The sequence below is a fragment of the Hyla sarda genome, chromosome 12, assembly GCF_029499605.1.
Source record: "Hyla sarda isolate aHylSar1 chromosome 12, aHylSar1.hap1, whole genome shotgun sequence".
NCBI lineage: Eukaryota > Metazoa > Chordata > Amphibia > Anura > Hylidae > Hyla > Hyla sarda.
The window spans coordinates 23,508,225-23,526,045 of NC_079200.1; the positions used below are offsets into that span (position 1 = coordinate 23,508,225).

The 17,821-nt window shown below is 50.0% G+C and overlaps 1 protein-coding gene across 8 annotated transcripts in view; it reads left to right on the forward strand.

The window, feature by feature from the left end:
* The window catches only part of LOC130296878 (keratin, type I cytoskeletal 47 kDa-like), a 47,470-nt gene that overhangs the window by 15,795 nt on the left and 13,854 nt on the right, over positions 1–17,821 (forward strand). Inside the window, exon 1 of one of the 8 annotated variants that reach the window (XM_056548884.1) lies at positions 2,389–2,506. The exons of 3 other annotated variants lie outside the window; for them this stretch is intronic. Coding sequence is in view for 1 of the 5 variants with exons in the window: in XM_056548889.1 (XP_056404864.1) it covers positions 6,568–6,636 (69 nt within the window). In the remaining 4 variants the exon portion in view is untranslated. 4 more of the 8 variants (XM_056548885.1, XM_056548889.1, XM_056548886.1 and 1 more) reach the window with 4 other exon arrangements.

The window sequence follows — 17,821 nt, forward strand, 5'->3', positions numbered from 1 at the left end:
TTGCCAAGAAGGGAATTAATAGGGCGAGAGAAGGGCCTTAAATGGTCAGTTTTTACCCCCAGCTTTTACAATGGACCGTACGTTGTTCCCTTCCACCTTTTAGAGGTTTTTGCATCACATCAATACTTGGTGTTGTAGGTGGCACATGGTGCTTTTTGCACACCTTTCTTCTGTTTGATTTAAAAAAAAATTTGAGTCCATATATTTTATCCTACGAAAAGTAAAGTTTTAGCTAATGGATATCCTTAATAATTACTTGTTGTCTGATGTGGAGGAATTTCTGTAACTGGGGAGCAGTAAATTTTATATTTTTTGCTTTATCCATATTTGTAAAATGTTGGTGTGGCACCATGGTCAATCTACTCTGATGCACCAGGCATTGGTGGGTGGAAATCCTAGCTGATCCATGCCTGATTCATCTTCACAAAGTTCAGTCTCTCCACATTTTCGTGGACAGACGAGTTCTCCTTGGGGTTACTATGGCCCCCGCCGCACTAAACACCCACTCTGATGGCACACTACTGGCCGGGCAGGACAGCTTTTCCAGGGCAAACTCTGCTAATTGCGGCCACAAATCCAGTTTGGCTGCCCAGAAGTCCAGTGGATCTTTAAGCTGTGTTGGCATGGTCATGTCAAGGTATGCCACCACCTGCTGGTTCAGGACATGCTAAAGGTTTACCTGCTGCTGATGAGTTGCTTCACCATGCGGGTGAAGAAAGGTACTCATCAGCGATTGTAGACTCAGGCTGCTGCTGATGGAGCTGGTACTGCTCCTGCAGCCCCACCCGTCCCCAGCAGCCATGGCAACGGAACGTGAACGCAGAGGGCCCCCCGAATCAGACCTGCGAGAGGATGGACGATGGCGCAGATAGGCATCGGCCAACTGACTATGTAGGATGTCTCTGCAGTAGGTCAGTTTGTCCTCCCTCTCCCATTTTGTGTCGGTAGCGAGGGTCCAACAAGGTGAATATCCAGAACTCATCCCGCTGCCGAATGGTGACAATTCCGCAGTCACTATTCAAGCAAGTGAACATGCATCGTGCCATTTGTGCAAGTGACTAGGAGGGATTCCCTGCCTTCATCTCCACTGCATAGTGCCACGGTGTGTCTGTGTCCCCATCTTCCTCATCACCCTGTAGCTCCTCTGGCTGCTCCTGCTCCTCCTCTCCTGTCAGATGACTATAAAAACAACCCATTTCGCTACACATTGCCTGTGCTCCACTGCCCCCCTCCTCCTCCTCCTCTTCCAGTTCAGCCCCCCACAGGACTCATGTGGCCATGAGATGTAGGCGTCACGTCACCAGTCTCCCGACCACCCATCGTTTCCACCATCTGTTGTAGGAAATGAAGAAGTGGAATGACATCCTTCAATCCTGGCGACTGACTAACAATGTGGCTTCCTCAAGGGGCCTGAGCAAATGGCAGGTGTCATGAATGAGCTGCCACTGGTTGACATCTAAGTTACACAGGGGAGTCCCCCTATCTGCTTGGATCATCAAGAAATCGTTGATGGCTTTTCTCTGCTCGAATAGTTGGTCCAACATATGGAGGGTGGGATTCCAACGGGTGGAAACATTGCATATAAGATTGGGGGATACCGTTCTGACGCTGCAGCTCAAGGAGGGTGTGCTTTGCAGTGTACAAGTGACTGAAGTGCATACAAAGTTTCCTTGCCATTGTTAGGATGTCTTGCAATTGGGTGGAAGATTTTAGGAAATGCTTGACAACCAGATTGAACCCATGTGCCATGCAGGGCGCATGGCTAAGCCTTCCTTGATGCAGCACAGACAAGACGTTCTTCCCGTTGTTGGTCAACATGGTTCCAACAGTTGTCGCGGACAAAGCCATGATTCGATTTCTTCACAAATCACTTTCAGCAGTTCCTCCCCTGTGTGACTCCGTTCGCCAAGGCAAATCATGTGAAGAACAGTGTGACACCGCCGTGTCCTACACACATGGTATGCTGGAGGGGCACTGAGACTTGTTCATGCAGTGGAGGCTGAGGACATGCTGGAGGATGAGGAGGCAGAGTCGGACATTGTTGCAGAACCAATGGCGTAAGAGCATGGATGCGGAAGTGGTGTTTCTTGGCCAAGTTGATTGTGTGGCTGTGCAGGAACCACATTCACCTAGTGGGCAGTAAAGGACATGTATTGTCCCTGACCGTAGTTACAGCTCCAGACGTCGGCACTGCCGTGCACTTTGGTACACACCGACCGGCTCAAGGACTGGCCCACCTTCTGTTTCACATATTTGTGCAGGGCTGGTACTGCCTTTTTAGAAAATAAATGACGGCTTGGCATTCTCCACCTCGGCTTGGCACAAGCCATCAGTTCTCTGAAAGGGAGGACTGCAGCCCCAGCATCTTGGGCAGGAGCACATTCAGGTTCTGCACTGTTGGATGAATGGGCTCATTTTGCTGTCTCTTGGACATGGCTTCACTGATGGATTGCTCCCGGAATGATTGCCTCAAAGTAGAAGGAGCGTCTGGACTGACAGAAGATGGGTATGACACACAGCTCCCTTCGGCTGAGGTGTGGAGCCTTGGCTGGCTGAAACAGGGAGCGGCGTGCCACTGGGTGATGCAGCGGTTGGCAACATTGCCAACATTGGGACCATGGCCACGCTTCACAAATCTTGCATGTAGCCAGGTTAACATCCTCTGGTTGCTTGATGAAAAACTGCCCCACCGCCGAGTAGCTGATTTTAAACACAAAAGCGCTAGTGTACATTGTTTTATCTTGGAAGATTTCTAACATTCTGTTTGCACTTGGTTATTATAAAGGTGCTGAGTGAAGAATCATGGGGGAAATTATTTTTTTTTTGTACAAGGCCGTAAAATAACAAAATGCGAAAAAAGTGAAAGGGCCCAAAAACTTTCTACGCCATTATATATCAGTCTTAGTACTATAAGGTAAGCTTATTGCAATGGGGGAGATGTATCAAGACTGGTGCAGAGTTGACCAGTGGCCCATAGCAACCAATCAGATCGCTTCTTTCATTTTTCAGAGGCCTTTTCAAAAAGGAAAGAAGAAAGCTGATTGGTTGCTATGGGCAACTGGTTAACATTTCCACTGCACAGGTTTTGATAAATCTCCCCCTTTGAACATGGAATAAATGGGAGAGATTTATCAAAACTTGTGCAAAAGGAAAAGTTGTCCAGTTGCCCATAGCAACCAATCAGATCGCTTCTTTCATTTTTCAGAGGCCTTTTCAAAAATGAAAGAAGCTATCTGATTGGTTGCTATGGGCAACTGGGCAACTTTTCATTTGCGCAGGCTTTGATAAATCTCCCCCAATGTGTGTAGAGGTGCATATGTGTCCAAGACTGGACACTGGACACAACGTCACCTTATGCCCCTAATGTATTTTTTTTTTTATCACAGGGCTTTCCAAACAATGGCCGTCATTTGCTATTGTAAACCCGACATGTTTTGTCGGGTTGTGCGCCAGATTCTGTCGCATTTCGACAGAAATTCTGTCTGCGCCAGAATTGAAAAAAAAAACCCGACTAAGGCTGGGTTCACACTACGTTTTCTCCCATACGGGAGCGCATACGGCAGGGGGGAGCTAAAACCTCGCGCTCCTGTATGTTACCGTATGCGCTCCCGTATGTCATTCATTTCAATGAGCCGGCCGGAGTGAAATGTTCGGTCCGGTCGGCTCCTTTGTGCGCCGTATGCGCTTTTACAACCGGACCTAAAACTGTGGTCAACCACGGTTTTAGGTCCGGTTGTAAAAGCGCATACGGCGCAAAAATGAGCCGACCGGACCGAACGTTTCACTCCGGCCGGCTCATTGAAATGAATGACATACGGGAGCGCATACGGTGGCATACGGGAGCGCGAGGTTTTAGCTCCCCCCTGCCGTATGCGCTCCCGTATGGGAGAAAACGTAGTGTGAACCCATCCTAACTCTCCATTTTGCTAAGAAAACCTGGAAAAGGGGCATGGCCAACGGGAAAGGGGGCGTGGTCTCCATAAAGGGGCGTGTTCCCGCCATTTTCACAATAAAACAACATATTTACTTAGGTTTCCATATAAAATGTGGTGGATTTGAGACGAGGAAAACTCGACAGATCAGAACATGTGTAAAAAAAGCAAAATGTAGGGAAAGTGGAAAATGTAGGGAAACCTTAGTAAATACCGTGGAAAAAAAAAATTGTAGGGAATTAAAACCCACAAAGAAACCTACACAACACTCTTAGTAAATGAGGGCCAGTGTGTCTCTAGCTGTTGCAAAACTACAACTCCCAGTATCCCGGACAGCCATTGGCAAAACACTGTTTTACCATGTTCCAATAGAGCAGTGGTCTCCAACCTGCGGACCTCCAGATGTTGCAAAACTACAACTCCCAGCATGCCCGGACAGCCGTTGGCTGTCCGGGCATGCTGGGATTTGTAGTTTTGCAACATCTGGAGGTCCGCAGGTTGAAGACCACTGCAATAGAGGCTAGTAAACTACAGATCATTGGGAATAGATGCTATTTTAAAGGCACGCCACTTCAGACGGTTTTATTGTTAGAAGGAACCACAGGCACCGGAGGCAATATATAATGCATACAAATATGTCAACAACTCAGGTAGTCTACCTCCATATAACACACCATAATTACACACAAAGACGACTCAATAAAACGTTCAATTAGTTTATTCAGCCTGTGTAAGGTGCAGAGAAACAGGTTTCTTGATGTCACAAGAGACTGAGGCTTAAAGTGGTACTCCGGCGCTAAGACATCTTATCCCCTATCCAAAGTATAGGGGATAAGATGCCTGATCGCGGGGGTCCGCCCCCTCCCATAGGCTTGCATTGAGGGGACGGAGCATGACGTCACAATATTGCGGCCCCGTGATCGGCAGTAATCAGACCCGGAGCGAACATACTCCAGGGGCTGATGGTAACGGGGTGCTGCGTGAAAGATCACGGGGGTCCCGCCGCTGGCATCTTATCCTCTATCCTTTGGATAGGGGATAAGATGTTTTGGCGCCGGAGTACCCATTTAAAGAAATACTCTGGTGGAAAACAAATGTTTTTAAATCAACTGGTGCCAGGAAGCTAAACATATTTGTAAATTACTTCTATGTAAAAATCTTAATCCTTCCAGTACTTATCAGCTGAAGTTGTGTAGGTCTTTCCAGTCTGACCACAGTGCTCTCTGCTGACACCTCTGTCCATGTCAGGAACTGTACAGAGCAGGAGAGGTTTGCTATGGGGATTTGTTCTTGTTCTGGACAGTTCCTGACATGGACAGAGGTGTCAGCAGAGAGCACTGTGGACAGATTGCAAAGAACTACACAACTTCCTCTGGAGCAGTGGCTGATAAGTTATGATTCATAATTAGGGTGGGTTCACACCACGATTTTGCTATACGGCTTTATAAAAAAAAAAAAAAAATGTGTGCAACCGTACAGGAAACCGAGCCCATAGACTTCCCATTCAAAACCGTATGCACCATAATGTATTCAGTTGTCTCTGTTTTTTCAAACCATATGGTTTTTTACTTTTTTTTTTTGGACAGAAAACCATGGCCTACCACAGTTTTTGGTCATGGTAAAAAACCGTATTAAACCGTATACGTTTTTTTTTAAACATGGGAGTCAATGGGAACCGTACAGAATCGTATGTTTCATCCAGTTTTCACCATACGGTTTTTGACTTTGCACAGTTTTTTTTCTTGGAATTTCAATCAAACAAGTGAAACTTTATTCATAATGGAGTGAAAAGTTCAAAACGTATACGTTTTTTTTCTTAAAAAAGGGATGTAACCAGACAATTTTTCAAACCGTACACAGAAAAACATTTGTACACACGTTTTGATACAGTTTAGTCAAGTTTTGAGGAATCCGTTTTTTTTATTTTATTTTTTATCAAAAACCTAATATGGGAACCGTATTGCAAAAACGTGGTATGAACCCAGCCTTAGAAGTAATTTACAAATTTTTTATGGCTTAGAAAGTCTTTTGGGCTCTGGTCACATTGGGGGAGATTTATCAAAACCTGTGGAGAGGCAAAGTTGCCCAGTTGCCCATAGCAACCAATCAGATCGCTTCTTACATTCTTAACAAGGCCTATGAAAAATGAAAGAAGCGATCTTATTGGTTGCTATGGGCAACTGGGCAACTTTGCCTCTTCACAGGTTTTGATAAATCTCCCTCATTGTGTTTTTTCGAGAACATACAGTGGTCCCTCAACATACGATGGTAATCCGTTCCAAAAGAACCATCGTTTGTTGAAACCATCATATGTTGAGGGATCCGTGCAATGCAAAGTATAGGACAGTGGTCTACAACCTGGGGACCTCCATATGTTGCAAAATTACAACACCCAGCAACGGCTCTCCGGAGGTACGCAGGTTGAAGACCACTGGTATTGGAGGTTATACTCACGTGTCCCCGCCGCTCCGGACCGTCACCGCTCGTCACCGCTGCCCTGGATGTCACCTTTCATCGCTGTCGCCGCGTCCCCGGGTGTCCCCAACGCCCCAGCATCCTCACTCTCCGTTGCCGCCATCACGTCGCTACGCACGCCGCTTCTATTGGATGACGGGACGGCGTGCACAGCGACGTGATGACGACGATGGAGAGTGCCGATGATGCAGGGAATCCCAAAGAGGACGAGCCAGAGCGCCGAGGACAGGTAAGTGATCATCAGCGGACCACACGGGGCACCGTAAACGGCTATCCGGTGGCAGCTGAAGCAGACTGCGCTGCCGGATAGCCGTTTATGCGATGGCCCCGACATACAAAAGCATCGTATGTTGATGCTGCCTTCAACATGCGATTATAGACAAAGGGAGACAGCGCTCCTAGTGTGATATCGTAAGATAATGAAAAAGGGGCTATAAGCAAACTTGCTTACCGATGTTGGTTGTACTGAGACCAAGTACCACAATGGTGTAGACATAAAACCCTTGACTAGGGGATATTATAGCTGCTAAGACCCCCACCAGATCATCTATCATTTAACACCTTTAACTCAATTTTAGCTTATTCCCTCCCATAAATGACACGAGACATGTGTTGGTTAAACAAAGGCCACAGCAGCCCATTTATTAAATAACATAAATAATCAATTACAACATTGTAAACCGATGTATGAACGTCATACATAACAATATAACCTGTCCTAACATTAGGATGTCTATTAGCGCAGGAGAAGAACCTGAGGGGCACCGTTACCAGACCACAGGTGATGGGATCTTCACTTGCTCCTAGCCGTAGCTCACCTGCACAGGAGCACCATTTTGTGAAGCCCACCAACCCGAATTCCACCTTCTGGCTGGGAACCGCTCCCAGCCCACCTCCACACCATCCAACATACCATGCCCATCCACTGGTGCCTCCCCAGATTCCTCTCCTGACCCCGCCACTGTGACAAAATTAAGGGCGGGCGGGACACTTCTTCAGCCACGCAGATTGTGACCCCCGTACCAATGCCCTCTCCTATATACCCTCCTTAACTCCTCCCTACTCCCTCACTAAAAGCCCGCGCTTCCCTAGCTCCCTCCTCTAAACTCCTCACATTTAACCCCTACCTTCCCGCATAATACCCCTGTCATGGGGCCCCTCCGTTCCCATTCTGTCCCCTCCAGGGCTTTCTTGACTAGGGGATATTATAGCTGCTAAGACCCCCACCAGATCATCTATCATTTAACACCTTTAACTTAATTTTAGCTTATTCCCTCCCATAAATGACATAAGACATGTGTTGGTTAAACAAAGGCCACAGCAGCCCATTTATTAAATAACATAAATAATCAATTACAACATTGTAAACCGATGTATGAACGTCATACATAACAATATAACCTGTCCTAACATTAGGATGTCTATTAGCGCAGGAGAAGAACCTGAGGGGCACTGTTACCAGACCACAGGTGATGGGATCTTCACTTGCTCCTAGCCGTAGCTCACCTGCACAGGAGCACCATTTTGTGAAGCCCACCAACCCGAATTCCACCTTCTGGCTGGGAACCGCTCCCAGCCCACCTCCACACCATCCAACATACCATGCCCATCCACTGGTGCCTCCCCAGATTCCTCTCCTGACCCCGCCACAACGGGGACAAGTCACCCCTTACTTGTCCCCGTTCCTCCACAGCCTCAATGCCCTCTCCACCGTCTCCTTCAACTCAAGAAGCCACAAATCCATACCCATCCCATTAAGATGAATATCATCCGAGGCCACAAAATCCGCACCCCCTTCCTCCAAATCCCGGTGTCGCGCCACCAAACCACCATTCCTGGCCACGAACTTACTCACCGCCTTATTCACCTTAATCCTCGCCTTGTTGATTGCTACCACCGACCGAGCCTGCCTCCACTTCTGCCTGGCAACCATCTCGGACCACACCAGGACCAAATCTGGGAAAGAGGACCACAAACGCAACAGGTCCAGTTTAATGTCCCTGATCAAATCCCGAGACCTGCGCACACCCAAATCATTCCCACCTAAATGGACCACCAATATATCTGGGGACCGGTCCAGCTGAACAAAGAACTGGACCCTGGACAACAGTTCTGACCACCTCATGCCCCCCTTTCCCAACCAGCGAACCTGGGCCACCGAACCGTCCAATCCCAACTGTCTGCCCGCCGGCCGAACCCCTGCCCTCACTGCCCCACGCGTCACATACGAATGGCCGACAATCCAGACAAGCCCAGCCGCTCCACCTGAAACGACAAAAGAAAAGAATACAGTACAACCCACACGCGCAAACACACGCACATCACAACAAATGAGGACGAACGTACAGCCTATACCTCTCAGATTCCCACCTCCCAATCTGCTTAACCATTTCCGGTCCCAGGCCCCACCGAGACGCCTCGGTCGCCGCACCTATCCGGAAGGAATGAGAACTGTAGTCCTCTGCCACGAATCCCCCCGCGCGCAAACACTTACGGAAAACCCCCACAAACTGAAAACGAGACAGAAAACCCCCGTCAGCATGGACCAGCAACGGACCCACAATCCCCACCCGCAAAGCCAAAAACGCGGGGTAACAAGCCACCGGGCACATCTCCGAACTCCCCAGGCGCGCCAAACGCACCACCGCCCCCCGACCCAACTGATCCGTCTTTGACCGCCGAACACGGCACTGCAAAACCCCCTCCACCAAAACCACATCCGAAAAAAGAAGCCCCCCGGCCCGACAACGACTAGGAGACACCAACTCCGATATACGAAAAGCCCCAAAAAACGCCAACGCAAAAGCCAAACGGAACAAACATAGCTCATATACCGAAAAACACACCCCAGCCAATAAAGAACCCAAGCGCAACAACAACGAAAATGTCACCAGTTTGCGCAAATCCCTAGAACTAGCCCCCTTACGAAACCCCCGCACCGCCTGCCGCACCAAAAAAGACTTCGTCCCATCCGGCACTCCCCGGACCTTGAACCAAAAGGCCAGAGCCGCCATCCGGCGACCCAGACCCGACGGGGACACCCGCTCACAAAAAGCCCTGCCCACATAAAATAAAAGAGCCGCCTCCCATTCCGAAGGGGCGCCCGTAATGGAAAGCTGCCGAAGCAATAACTCCCAATCTGCCCACCACCGACTATAAGACTCCCACGTTGACCTGGTCACAGACCGTCCCACAAGGCCCATCGCCACAGCTAAACCAGCCTCCAGAGCCACTCCGGACAAGGGATCCCCCGCTCCTCGGCCTCCGGTGCCAACTCCCGAAATCGGTCCCACTGCAAACGAGAGAGAGCATCAGCGACTGAGTTAACCACCCCCGGCACATGCAAAGCGACAACATGCGAATTAAGCTCCAAACCCCGCAACACCAGGTGACGCAGTAGCGTAACAACCGGCGGAGAATTCGCCGTCTGATTATTGATAGCCTGTACCACCCCCATGTTATCGCAATGAAAGCAGACCCTTCTATTGCGAAACAAGTCCCCCCACACCTCCAGCGCCACCACAATCGGAAACAATTCAAGCAAAGCCAAGTTCCGCGTCAAACCCGCCACCCGCCAGACCTCCGGCCACTGACCCACACACCATTGACCCTGCAAATAGGCCCCAAAACCACAACCGCCCGCCGCGTCGGTAAACAACTCCAAATCCCAATTAGAAACCGGGCAACCCATCACCACTGACCGACCGTTGTACCTGCCCAAAAAATCCTGCCAAACCCGCAAATCCGCCCTCAAGTCCGCCGACAACCTGACATAGTGGGTAGGCCGCGAAACCCCCGCGGTAGCCGCCGCAAGCCGCCGGCAAAAAACCCTCCCCATAGGCATGATCCTGCAGGCGAAATTGAGACGACCCAGTAGTGACTGGACCTCCCGCAATTGCAATTTCTTAACCCTGCATGCCCTATTGACCTCCTCTTTCAGCTCACTCAGCTTCTCATCCGGCAACCGACACTCCATCGCCACGGTATCAATAACGATCCCCAGAAACTTAACCGCCGTAGACGGGCCCTCCGTCTTGTCCGGCGCCAACGGGACGCCAAACCACGTTGCGACCCGCTCCATCTCCTGCAACAGCACCGCACAAACCCGAGACCCGGCCGGACCCAAAAAAAGAAAGTCATCCAAGTAGTGCAACACCGAGTCCAACTGGGACTCCCGCCGCACCACCCATTCTAAAAACGAACTAAACTTTTCAAAAAATGCCCACGAGATAGAACAACCCATGGGCAAACAAAGGTCAACGAAAAAACTATCACCTAAGCAGCAACCCAACAAGTAAAAACTGTCAGGATGAACAGGCAGCAGGCGAAAAGCTGCCTCTATGTCCGTTTTCGCCAACAAAGCCCCCTGCCCAAAACGCCGCACCCACACCAACGCAGCGTCGAAAGAAGTGTACGACACCGCACACAAAACCGGGTCAATGCCGTCATTCACCGATCCCCCTTCAGGGTGGGAGAGATGGTGAATGAGGCGAAACTTGCCGGGCTCTTTTTTGGGCACTAGGCCCAAAGGCGACACCCGCAAACCCTCAATAGGAGAGCCAGCAAAAGGACCAGCCATCCTCCCCAGCTCCACCTCGCACAAAAGCTTTTCTTCTACCAGCTCCGGACGGGCCCGTGCCGAAACCAAATTCCGCACCTGCCCCCCCGAACCCGCCGACCCGGAAAAGGGGATCCGAAAACCCTCCGCGAAACCCAAACGCAACAGCTCCGCCGCCTCCCTATTTGGGTAAAGCGCGAGGAAAGGCAACATCCTTTCCACCCGCACCGGCGTCACCCCTCTTCTGGTCAGCCTCTCCTGGCTTACCCTTCCCCCGCCGGAAACAGCGTGACAAACCGTGTCCCCCTCCCCCGCAACCGGAACATTCGTGCTTGAACCGGCAATCCGCCCCGAACTTGCAGCTCCCTTCGTTGAACTGCCAACAAACCCCACGCCCGGCCCCCCCTGACCGCCCTGACCCCAAAACCGAACCCCCGACACCGTCCCGAAAGGACTGCGGCCCGGTCCCGCTACGAGGAGCCGCCATCAGCCGCATCCACAAACCGATATCCTTATGCTCCCAACGCAGATCCGGACGCACCGCCATGCGTTGCCGGAACTGCTCGTCGTACCGAAGCCACGCCGAGCCCCCATAAATCCGATACGCCTCCCCCACCGCATCCATGTAGCAGAAGAGACCGGAGCAGGACTCCGGCGCCTTCTCACCCACCACGCTAGCCAAAATGGCGAAGGCCTGAAGCCAATTAGAGAACGTCCGCGGTATCAGCCGATACCGCCGACGCTCTTCCTCCTCCACCTTTTCCAACCGCTGAGACTCGTCCGGCCGGACCCTGTCCAAGTTGAACTTATCCAGCGGCAGGAGCGAAAAAATGTCGACATACTCCCGCTTCCAAATTTTATCCCGGACTTCCGCCTTGAGATGAGCGCCCAATGGGCCCTCAAAACAAACATAAATCTCCCCCCTAGCCGCATCCGCAAGTCGAACCCCTCCCCCAGAGCCCGACGCCGCCACCACAGGGGCCCCTACCGACGAGCCCGACCCAGTCCCCCCAACCGGTCCTGACACCCCAGCACCCCCCCAGCCTGCTGCACCCCCCCAGCCCCCCAAACAGGTACGGGAGACACCTGGGACCCCCCCGCCCCCAGACCACTCCCCCGCAGTAAAGCATGCAAGCCATTAAAAAACAATTGTAAATCGCCCACCCCCCCCCCCCCCCCAAAAACCCCCAGACTGGAGACAGTGGTAGACTCACCCGACCTCACCGGCTCGGAACCAGCGGCCGTAACTCCAGAAGAAGGGCGACTCCGGACATCACGGGTGACAGACACATCTTCCAAGGAAAGGACCGGAGGGACCCCGTCCGACGACTCCGCAGCAGCAGAATTCGCCCCACCAGCGGCTTGGACGGACAGTGGCGGCGACCGGACCCCGCTGACGCCAACACCTGCTACAACCCCGGAGGGGAGCAGGGGACAAGACAGCGGGTCCAGGGTCTCTGTAGATTCTCCAGCCAGCAGCAGCAGATCATCCTCACTGACCTCACTGAGAGCAGCCTCGATCTCGTCTCCTCCCAGAAGCACTGCCCCCCTGCCAGCAGCAGCAGCAGGGGACACTGCAGAACCAGCCCTCCTGCTCCCCCTGGAAGAGGAAGCAGAGGGCGCAACGTGAATCACGGCCCGGGTAGCAACCAGGCCTGCAGGAGACTGCCCCCCCGACCGAGGGGCAGAGGAAACAGCAGCTCCGGATCTCCGCCGGGCCCGCCCTCCAGAGCGGGCCGCACCACGCACCGGTCCCTCACCGAAGCCCAGGGGCGCGCCGACAGCACGCCCCGCACCGCTCCTCACAACAGGCCGACCGAGGGGTGCCTGACCGGACCGCCCCCCGCCCGACGCTCCGGACCCACGGCAGGAAGCGGCCGGAGAAGGACTCACCCGTCGGCGCCTGGGAATAGGGGAAGCTGCAGGTGACAGGCGCTCCGGCGGGCGAGAGCGCCGACCGCTAGAACGGGGCCCGGACTCCCCCGCCGAAAGCACCGGAGAGGCGGTGAGGGATGGGAGCGCGTCCTCCAGCCACTGGGAGCCGCACCGGAGGACCTCATCCCGCACGCGCCGCAGAATCGCTTCCATGTCTGCCATGGCACAGGTAGGGACACTTCTTCAGCCACGCAGATTGTGACCCCCGTACCAATGCCCTCTCCTATATACCCTCCTTAACTCCTCCCTACTCCCTCACTAAAAGCCCGCGCTTCCCTAGCTCCCTCCTCTAAACTCCTCACATTTAACCCCTACCTTCCCGCATAATTCCCCTGTCATGGGGCCCCTCCGTTCCCATTCTGTCCCCTCCAGGGCTTTCTGGACGGGTGAGACTCGGCAGGTAACCTGATGAAGCTGGTTATCCAGCGAAACGCGCTGCATGCCGGGTAAAATAAATCAGTTTTTACCTCTCAAGTCTTGTGCGCCAGCTCTATCCTGTGCTGTCCTGGAGGGATCTGTTTTTGCTTCAACATGCAATGGCCTCTGAGAGGCCATCGTATGTTGAAATTATCGTATTTCATGGCCATCATAGGTCGGGGGGGGGGGGGGGTCACTGTATTCAGCGCATGCACCTGGAAAGCTCCCATTGCATTCGCTAAAAGGAACAATAGGCCCCCTTTCACCCGATGGCTATATGTACACTTAATTGTCACTTTATTAGGTACAGCTGTTCAATTGCCTGTTAACACAAATAGCTAATCAGCTAACCACACGGCAGCAACTCAATACTTTAAGGCATGTAGACGTGGTCAAGACAACTTGCTGACATTTAAACCAAGCATCAGAATGGAGCATAAAGGGGATTTAAGTGACTTCGAATGTGGCATAGTTTTTGATGGCAGATCAAAAGGCTGGAGTATTTCAGAAACCGCTAATCCACTGGGATTTTTGCGGCCAACCACCTCTAGGGTATACAGAGAATGGTAAAAAAAAAAAAAAAAGAAAAATACCCAGTAATCGGCAGTTGTGTGGATGAAAATGCCTTGTTGATTTCAGAGGAGAATGGGCAGACTGGTTCGGGATGACAAAAAAAAAAAAAGCAACAGTTACTCAATTAACCACTTGCAGAATACCATCTCTGAATGCACAACATGTTGAAACTTGAATCAGATGGGAGAGCACCTGAAGAAGACACACCAGGTGCCGCTCCTGTCAGCTAAGATTAGGAAACTGAGGCTACAATGTGCACAGGCTTACCAAAATTGGACAGTGGAAGAACAGTCTGGTCTCAATTTAAGCTGTGACATTCAGATGGCAGGGTCTGAATTTGGTGCAAACAACATGAAAGCTTGGACCCATTTTGCCTTGTATAAATGGTTCAGGCTAGTGGTGGTGATGTAATGGTGTGGAAGACATTTTCTTGTCACCCTTTGGGCCCCTTAGTTACCCAGCCTACCTGAGTATTGTGGCAGACCATGCCTATCCCTTTATGGCTATTTCCAGCTGGATAATGCACCTTGTCACAAAGCTTGTGATTTTCCTGGGCTCTCACTATATATGACCTGAGTGGGCCTCCATCATCCCCAATTTAAAGTTAGACCAGCTGACTATCCATTGTGTATGAAAGTGTCGCAACGCTCTTTCGAGGGCAAATGTAAAGAAAAAAAAACGGGAACAGCATTCTGGATTTCCACATGTCCAATCTTTTGCTCCCATCGGAGATAAATCAAGTCAAATTGAGGGTACATGTCTATGGAGATCAGGAGGAATAGCTGTAAGCTAGAGTTCCCCTTAAACAATAATGCACATTTAGAAGAAGAGTTCCAAGAATGTTCATAACACTCATGAGAAAGGTGAAAGCCAACTTGCATCAGGGTCCTCTTCTTCTTGTCCCATTCCACTGTGGACGTTCTTATAATAATTCTTAAAGATTGCATCAATACTTTTAAAGGGGTACTTCACCCCTAGACATCTTATCCCCTATCCAAAGCATTGGGGGTAAGATGTCTGATCGCGGGGGTCCCGCTGCTGGTCGGGTGCAGTGCCGGGTGCAGCACCAGAGGCTTGTGACGTCACGCCCCCTCCCATCGACTTGCCTTGAGGGAGCATGGCCGTGACATCACGAGCGGGGCGTGCCCGTAACGTCACAAGCCTCTGCCCCGCATCGCTAGTCATCCAACGAAGTCCGCTCCGTGCACTGGATGTCTGGGGTGCCGCAGCCAAGATCTCAGCGGCGGGCCCCCCTCGCAATCAGACATCTCATCCCCTATCCTTTGGATAGGGAATAAGATGTCTAGGGGCAGAGTACCCCTTTAAAGGGGTACTCCGGTGGAAAACATTATTTTTTTTTTTTTATCAACTGGTGCCAGAAAGTTAAACAGATTTGTAAATTACTTCTGTTAAAAAAAAATTGTAATCCTTCCAGTACTAATTAGCTGCTGAATACTACAGAAGATAATTATTTTCTTTTTGGAACACAGAGCTCTCTGCTGACCTCAGGACCACAGTGCTCTCTGCTGACATCTCTGTCCATTTTAGGAACTGTCCAGAGTAGGAGAGAATCCCCATAGCAAACATATGCTGCTCTGGACAGTTCCTAAAAGCACAGAGGTGTCAGCGGAGAGCACTGTGGTCATGATGTCAGCAGAGAGCACTGTGTTCCAAAAAGAAAAGAATGTCCTCTGTAGTATTCAGCAGCTAATAAGTACTGGACGGATTAAGATTTTTTTTTTTAATAGAAGTAATTTACAAATCTGTTTAACTTTCTGGAACCAGTTGATTTAAAATAAAAAAATAAAAAGTTTTCCACCGGAGTACCCCTTTAAGAAAGTGAAGTCGAAACCCAATGTTCTGCCAACTGGACATATATATTTCCCTACCTGAATGTCTAGGTAGAAAACAGATGTCAACCACCTTTATGGTACCTAAGACATAAATGACACGTTGTATTGACATGTCTTAACTATTGATTGTTCAAAGCATTCTTCACATTTAAGTATAGCCAAATAATACATTACAGAGGCATAGCTTAAAGGGCATATGTCAATACAAATAGTAAGAAAAAAGACATGACTGAAAAATAGCAGCACACCCAGCAATAAACAATTGATCATTTTATTGGTACAATTCAGTACAGACAGAAAAACAATGTGCACACACAAGGATTAATGGATACTGGACAAACATATTAAAAACCATAAAAAAAAAAACAGGCTAAATAAAGCCAGTGCACAACTTAGGGGAGGGGCCATGAACCCCCTCACCTATACTGACACCCGTCCTCAACGGTCAATTCAATACAAGCCAGATCCTAGCATATAACAAACCAATATCATATGTATGAGCAAGGGGGCTAGGTGCAAAATGTAAACAATGGTGAATATAACAAATGTTGCAAAGCACACATGCCCATACAGATATTTGCTAGAGAGAGGGGAGAAGGCGCCTCATGTGCGGGATCAGCAGATCTTGTTAGTGGGGGGGAGGGGAAAGTATTCCCAAGCCGTTTACAAAAGCTGGTTGTGCGCCCACACACACCAAGCTTAATAATAGAAAAGATGACCTTTCATCAGGCGCTCGGAGGTCCAAGGAAATCTCACAACCAGGTCATGGAGGTGGATACGAATTCAAGCCTTATTAGTATACAACAACGCGTTTCGGGGTTAGCATACCCCTTCTTCAGATTGACAGATTTGTGACAGACAAATCTGTCAATCTGAAGAACGGGTATGCTAACCCCGAAACGCGTTGTTGTATACTAATAGAGCCTGAATTCCTATCCACCTCCATGACCTGGTTGGGTTGTGAGATTTCCTTGGACCTCCGAGCGCCTGATGAAAGGTCATCTTTTCTATTATTAAGCTCATCAACAGGATCTCCCTTTGGATCCATCCTGAAGACCTATAGGCTTGCACGGATTCCTCCATGATTACCTCAAACTGAGGTTATATGCGTATATACTATACACTCCAGGTGAGCGGCCATCTATTAGACCCCTTATTTTGGTTTTTTTTGGAAAAAATAAAATAAAATAAAATTTTTGGGTAATGCACTAGGCGCCTCTTTGGACCTTTTCTCTTTTCTTTTGCTTACAGGTCACACACAACAAGGTCTAGCATGAAATAGATGATTTGGGTCCACTGCAGCCCTCCTTTGTGAAAATAGAACCAGCATAGGATGACCGTAGAGTAAGGAGTTAGTCCGGCGCAGAAAGGAACCGTCAGGAGGCAGGATGAAATCGAGGGACTTATTGAATGCAACGCGTTTCGCTGCGCATGCGCAGCGAAACGCGTTGCATTCAATAAATCCCTTGATTTCATCCTGCCTCCTGACGGTTCCTTTCTGCGCCGGACTAACTCCTTACTCTACGGTCATCCTATCCTGGTTCATACAGATATTAGGGAACACATCTGACAAAAATAGCCCAATATAAGAATACCTTCATAAGGCAACCTAATACTTGCATATCCTAAGGTATCGTGGCAGAAGCTAGTGTCCCAGACCGAGGTCAAGTAATAGAGGACGGGGTCACAAGGAACCCCACGCGCTCCGTTGCCTAAGCATGGCAACTTCCCCAGGGGTGGACGTCCTTGACTTGACAATGGTGGTGTGAGACCACAGAAACGTAGTCCTTGTATCTATGGAATAAAGCTACAACTTTTTAACTGGATACGCTGGTGTGCTGCAGTCAACTTCCTTTTATTATCTACCGTGTTGGACCCAGGATCGGGGCCCCTGCGACTGACCTGCACCCATCACTACTTATCTACTCTGGTGTGCTGCTCTCCTTCAAATATATAGTCTTAGGAACTTGCATTTTCTGCATTTCTAAGAAACCATTAAGATGTCTGTAAGCATAAATGGACGCCAAAGGCAAGGAGCTGGGGGAAATTCTTGTAAAGAACAAATATGTCCCCCACCC